We start from the raw sequence: 6,631 nt of genomic DNA, 5'->3' as shown, positions 1-6,631 counted from the left end.
TGGTGGTGGCAGGGAATGGGAAGATAAAGTCAGACTCATAGAAGCAAAGAGTAGAATGGTGGTTGCCAGGGGTGGTGGTGGCAGGGAATGGGAAGATATTTGGCTAGAGGGTACAAAGGTTCAGTTAGATAGTATAAGTTCTGGATATCTATTGTACAGCATGATAACTATAGTTAATAATGTACTGTACATTTGAAAATTGCTAAGAGATATTTAAATGTTATCACCATCAAAAAATAATACATGTATGAATTAGTGGGTAATTAACTCAATTTAATCATTCTACTATATATATTATCAAAACATCATTGCATCCCATAAATATAATTTTTATTATTGAATGAAAAATAAATGAATGAAAAAACAAAGACCCTTAAAAATCACACTGTACAACCATAAATATATACAACTTTTATTTGCCAATTATACATTAATCTTGGAAAAAATAAAAATATTTAAAAACCTGAAAAAATCAACAAAATCCATATTATTATTAAATAAATATCAAGCACCTAAAACATACTAAGGTTACATTACAGCGACAACAACAAATACAACCAGTAATATGGCATCTACCACATGCCATACCTAAGATCTCATTCCTGCTCTGGACCTTTCCCAGCCAATAACACCTCATCCCTTGACCTAACAGATCTGGAGCAGCTCCATTACCTCTGCAATGAATCTCAGCACTTTCATCTTGCTAGTCTCATGGTAGGAACGGAGGCCCCAGAGGAACTCATACTCAGGAGGGTTGCTGTTAGGCACTCGTCTGTAGTCCAGGTATCTGAAAGAGCAAAAGTCTTTTTGTCTATCTACTCAGGCAAAATGGTAGTCTACTAATGCAAAATAATCCTATGTTTTGAAACATCATATTTCAGGTAGCAACTCCTCCCCAGGCTCATTCCTAAATACAATCAGGGTTTTACCCTTTACTCATCAAGCTTGGAATTCCTGTGCCTTCCACTGCTTCTGCACTTAAGCAATCACTTAAAGCTGCAGGGGAGGCTTGTGTAGGGTCACAGAAAGGATCATCTTACCCTCTCTGCCTGCTCTAGCTCCAGGTTCTTCTAATCTTGCCAATGAGCCACAGATAGACCCATTGTGATGCTTACGCTGCAGGGCACAAGCCTCAGCCTCACCCAGCTGTGGGGCAAGACAACTACACTGCAGAAAAATTCAATCACGAGGAGTACTGTATATGTCCATACATTCTCCTGAGTACATGTGTGCTTATGTGTATGTATGTACAGGCATAGTGTAAGAAACGAGCTTGGGCTCAAAGGGCTTTCTAAGGCTAACTAGCACACAGGAAAAATCATGAGGACCAATAAAAACCCTTGAGGCATCACTTACTTCTGCTTTACAAACTCATATGTGAGAAGTTTCCTCAGATCTCCAAGGAGGGGATGTCTCACCCTAATAATAAAAAAAGGAAGCCATAATCAGACACTATGACTTTTCCCAAAGAAAAGAAGTTTCAGGCACAGAGGTCAGAGATGAGAAAAGAGACAGAGAAATCAGGACTGTTTACCCATCCACCCAGGTCACATCCTTGGGCTCCGAACCTCCCCAAACTAAAACCCTCAGACCACCATGTTAATGCAATCCTGTGACCATCCTCTGTTGCCAAAGGATGATACAAACAGGCAAGAGATGAGAGAGCCCAATCATACCCAGGACGCAGTCCCATCTTGCGTAGTGCCTCCCAGAGAACAGCTGTAATGGGAGGCAAAGGGAGACAAGGGATGGAAAATGAGCATGGAAACCAGGCTGGAGCCAATCCCCAGCTGCAGGTCTAGCCACTCACCCTCACTGGCTCGGTTGCCGTTCATAAAGATGACACCCAGAATCACCAAGAGGAGACCCAGCTTGGGTGTGTCTTTGGTCCTACATAAGCACAAAAAAACTTATTTTTAGCAGCCATTTGCATGAGACCTCAGCCAGCTTGCCCATCTAGCCTCCCCTCCCCAGTATGCATAAGCTAAGGAAGAATTATGCCCCAGCACTGCCCATGACCTGGATCCTGGACTCTGAACTACTTGGAACTCCCAGAAAAAGCACCACTGAAAAGATGACACATTCCACCTCCTTTCCCGTCTTACGTTCCCAGTATGCCAGCCAGGGATTCGGGGGTACTGATGAGAATGTACAGGTGTTCTTCCTTGTCAATTTCTTTCAGTTGAATCCCAAATTTCTACAGGGGCAAGAAAAAAAGACTATGATTACAAAATCTTGCCCTAAACTCTCAGTAGAAACCCCATAAAATCAAGACTTTCCCAGTCATTCCTATTCCTCAGGGTTGCCTTCTTACCTTCTCTAGGACAAAGCATGCACGTTCAATGATTTCTGGATAAACATCAGTGTATTCACGGATGATATCTCTCAGCATTTCTGTAGGAGAGAAGGACATCTGAACTGAAAGGGGGCCACAGAGTAGCAGAGTCAGGGTCCTCAGGAATAAAAAAGAAAGAGCCAGCCATGGAAGGGAGGGAACAGAAGAGGGAGGAACATATAAGCAAAGGGATGCCCATAGAGCATGGGCAAGTGGCAGGGCAGAAGGTTAGGGAGAAGTCACTGGGATGCTTACCTGAGCGCTTGATGGGCACCTTTGTGTAGTCTTTAAGCATCAAGTACTTAACCAACTTATTTGCCTGGAAAGGAAAAAGGAAATGATTAAAATTATATTTGGAAAAAACTTGGTTGAATTATAAACAGAAGGATGACAAAAGAACAAGTCGGGGTAAAGTGATAGGGGAAATATAGCTCTTACTCTTTCCTGAAGAAGGGCCACATCTCGGGGTTGTGCAGCACCCAGGTTCTGTGAGGCACGTGAGTTGGGAGAGGGGCGCAGATTAGGCGAAGGGCGCAGGTTCTGCCAGTCAGGTGGAATGGGCCAGTCAGCAGGTATCCAGTCAGGTGGGAGTGGCCAGTCAGTGGGAAGTGGCCAATCAGGTGGCAATGGCCAATCAGGTGGCAATGGCCAGTCAGGAGGGCCTTGCCAGTCTGGGGCGCCCTGCCATCCTGGCGGAGTCTGCCAACCAGATGGGGTCTGCCATCCAGGTGGATTCTGCCAGGCCAGTGGGTTCGGCCAGACAACTGGGCCAGGCCAGACAATGGGGTTCGGCCAGATTACTGGGTTCTGCCAGATTACTGGGTTTGGCCAGATCACTGGGTTATGCCAAGCAACTGGGTTCTGCCAGGTTGGTGGAGTCTGCCTAGCTGGGGGGCTCTGGCGTGCTGGTGGGGTCTGCCTAACTGTCTGGTTTTGCCAGCCTGAAGGGTTCTGCCAAACCAGTGGAGTCTGCCAGAGCACATTGGGGGGTGGGCCAGGTGGATTTTGAGTGGTCACTGGAACTGGTGCAGACCTCCAGGTTCCTGCAGCCAGTGGGGCCCGTCTCTGATCCCCACTGCTATTCTCTTCCACATTCAAGTTATTAATCTGCATCATTGGAGAGAAGAAAAGTCTGGGGTCACCAGTTGGTTCTGTGCCTTCACCCTATCTACTCCAGGAAGGCCCTCTAAGCCCTCACCTGTAGTCACAGCCTGACCCACTAGCCACTGGTCACCCTGAGTCCTGGGCTTGTCTTTCACTGTCTTCCAGGCAGGAGTTTCATCTCTGAACCAGGCCAGGAGCAACCCAAGGATGGGGCCTGAGGCTTTTCCTCTTCCTATGTTCACCACTGGCTCTGCTTGTACCACCCTGAACAAATCACTCAAGTCACTTCACCTCTCCGGGACTTAGTTTCCTTCTCTGTAAAACTGGGACTATGATACCTAGCTAGCTGATAAGAGGTACCTTCGAGGTTTAATGATAACCTGTGTAAATGTGTCTAGCTCAAGACCTAACACTTTGTGGCTACTATTAAAAATGTAAACTTGATTACATATAAATTGCATATATTATTTGTGTCCATGTATTGTCTCCCCATCAGTCTGTGGACACTCAGAGGACAGGAATAACATTCTCCTCAACATCCCCTATAGACTAAGTGAATACAGTTATATATATTGTTTTGTTTAGAACAAACAAACAACCTTAAAGAAGAAAGGAGAGAGCCCAAAGCAAAGTGAATCCAGTAGGGATCTCACCTTACGCGTCCTCTTTCCTCGAATTATAGTCCGGGTCTCCAGATTCTGAGCCTGGGAACCATCTGCTGATGTCTGTGCAGCTGCACCATCAGGTTCAGAGATACCTGGGTCTGATTCTAGATTAGCCTGGGAAGTGGCCATTTTGGCCTGATCTAAATTTTGGGTCTGGGTGTTAGCTACTGGGGCCTTAGTGGTATCATTCCAAGCCTTGAAGGCTGCCTTAGGCTGGTTGTTGGCCATCTCATTGCCATTGAGAGACTGAGAGAAATTGTAAGTGGCATTTGGGCCCACCTTAGCAGTGGCACTCTGAGCCTTAAAGGCCATTTCAGACTTGTTAGTTAACTCACCAGTAGTTGCTGCCTGGGAAAAATCATAGGCAGCATTTGGGCCCTTTGGGGTGGCATTCTGGGGTTTAAAGGTTGCCTTGGATTGAGTGTTGGGCATGTCCTTCATATTAGGAGCCTGAGAGAAATCATAGACACCATTAGGGCCTTTTGTGGTGGCATTCTGGGCTTTAAAGGCTGTCTTAGGCCTAGCAGCAGCTGCTGAAACCTGAATGTCAGCCATCTCATTGGCAGTTAGGGGCTGTGAACTCTGGGGACTAGCATTCTGCCCGCTGGCAGCTGCTGTGGCCTGGTTAGTAGGTGGAGCCTCTGAGATCTGGATCGCCTCCATCAAGGTCTGCATAAGCAAGGTGCTGTCTTCTACAGAGGCCTCCGCCTGCAAATACAGGGGGAATATATTAAATCTCTGAGCCTTTGAGGTGGGAGCAGAAGAGGGGAGGGAGCAGTGTAGCAGGGGACCTGCCTCTGCTGCGGGAGGTGGCTGGTGCAAAAACAGGAAGGCTGAGGTAGAGATCTAAGGGACCCTCCAGGGTGAAGAGAGGCTACCAAGGGTACAAAACAAGTGGTAGGGGTGGAGTGGAGCAGAGTCAAAATGAGGGGTGGAGCGGTGTGAGGAGTCGGCAGGAACAGGAAGGGGGTGGGACTGAAGGAGAAGTGGGGTTAGAGCAGAGTGGGGAGGCGTGTGGTAATAGCTAAGGGCGCTCAGGGCGCTGGCATTCAGGAGTTGAGGAGAGTAAGGGGAGTCACACCGGGTGGGGAATGCAGGAGAGAGGGAGGGTGGAGGCAGGAGGTTGGGGGAGGGGGCAATAGACGCTCTGCAAGCGTCAAGACTGTGTAAAAAAAATGGTTCCATATCCAACCCGCATTCTCTGGGCAGATTGCCCTGACTACTAACAGGGTCTCCCCTCTCTCTGAGCAGGGACCGATGGCTGAAAAGGGACTCCCCTCCCCCTCTCAATAAACGTTGAGAATTAGAAAGATGATGGAGTCTAGACACTAAAAAGGGTAAAATAAGATTCAATCATTTGTAAGACCAAAGGGGCCTGGGAGAGTGGAGAAAAACTGTCGGCTGGGGAAATGGTGGGGTGGGGAGCGGAGATCTCACCTGGAAGCCGAGGAGGCCGGCACCACAGTCCATTTTCTGAGCCATGGCTTCTGTCCCTCTGGCAAGAGCAGAGCCTGGGGGTTGTGAGAGAGGGGCTAGGCGTTGTATCACAAAGGGCAAACACGAAGGGCTGAATTGGGAGGGGAGGTGTGTGTGGTTTGATTGTGGGGGCGGATGAGGTGCTGAATGTGAGGGGGAACTGCCCGATCCAAGCGGGAAAATGAATGGGCGTCTAAATGGCGGTTTTGAATTATGAGGAGCTACTGACAGGAAGAAGCTTCATATCGGGGTTTGGGAGGCAGATGAGAGTTCTGAACCAGAGGGAGGGTTGGGTTGGAATTCGCATTTGAGGAGGTGCAAGGAGATTTTGAATCAGCAACAATTGTATAACAGTACAGATCTGTGAGGATTTCAAACGATAAAAGGATCGGACAGGGTTTCTGAATCAGGAAGGATCAGGAGGGGGATGTGAAGGGGAGTGGAAGGGGATTCAGAATCCAGGGTAAAAGGATCGGGATAAAAAATTGGAGGCCCACACCAGGGGGCAGATGCCCTGTCTGGGGGCTAATTCTCACCTTGCCTCAGGCCCCAACCCCAACCCCCTCGTTGCCTCACTTCTTCACGACTCAGAGGATCAGGATTGCTGTGCTGGACTCTCAGCAACCGCACTCTCTCCTTGTCCAGGAGAAAATGCCAGCGCGGCAGCTTGGGCGACCCCGCCTCTTCGCCTAATATACCACCCACCGACTCGGGACGTCTGTGCGCATGCGCAAACAATAAAAAGCCCCGCCTACTTATCCAACAAAAGCTTCAGCCTGAAAGCCGTGATGCGCAAGTGCACTAGGAGGCAGTACCGCCCCTTCGCCAACACTTCGCCCCACCACCAACCCGGTTGATAATGTACAGCGATCCCGCCCCTTGCTCTACACCCCCTCCTCCAACAGAGGTGCTATGTCTCTTGGTCCCACCCCTTGCCCCCCACACGGGTCCCCTACCTTTTCCGCAATGCGTCTCTATTCTCTTTTTCCCCTATTCAAGTCCCTTCCTGTCAGGTCGGCAGGCATCATCACCACCCCCTTGCTCACCACCG

General features: G+C 48.6%; 1 protein-coding gene across 1 annotated transcript in view; it reads right to left on the bottom strand.

Annotated features, from left to right (window-relative positions):
- The window catches only part of MAGED1 (MAGE family member D1), a 7,491-nt gene extending 1,261 nt beyond the window's left edge, over positions 1-6,230 (bottom strand). Inside the window, exons 1-11 of the mRNA XM_012813654.2 lie at positions 6,117-6,230; positions 5,542-5,615; positions 4,093-4,812; positions 2,774-3,442; positions 2,591-2,654; positions 2,315-2,394; positions 2,106-2,197; positions 1,811-1,890; positions 1,677-1,719; positions 1,357-1,419; positions 673-787 (exon numbers count right to left, since the gene is read on the bottom strand). Coding sequence (XP_012669108.1) covers positions 673-787; positions 1,357-1,419; positions 1,677-1,719; positions 1,811-1,890; positions 2,106-2,197; positions 2,315-2,394; positions 2,591-2,654; positions 2,774-3,442; positions 4,093-4,812; positions 5,542-5,586 — 1,971 coding nt within the window. The 5' untranslated portion in view covers positions 5,587-5,615; positions 6,117-6,230. The remainder of the gene's footprint in view (positions 1-672; positions 788-1,356; positions 1,420-1,676; positions 1,720-1,810; positions 1,891-2,105; positions 2,198-2,314; positions 2,395-2,590; positions 2,655-2,773; positions 3,443-4,092; positions 4,813-5,541; positions 5,616-6,116) is intronic.
- Positions 6,231-6,631: the final 401 nt, after the last annotated feature.

This window comes from Otolemur garnettii, unplaced genomic scaffold (assembly GCF_000181295.1).
Source record: "Otolemur garnettii isolate 467f Iridium unplaced genomic scaffold, OtoGar3 scaffold00287, whole genome shotgun sequence".
In the NCBI taxonomy this organism is placed as follows: domain Eukaryota; kingdom Metazoa; phylum Chordata; class Mammalia; order Primates; family Galagidae; genus Otolemur; species Otolemur garnettii.
This window is presented reverse-complemented; position numbering and strand designations above follow the sequence as displayed.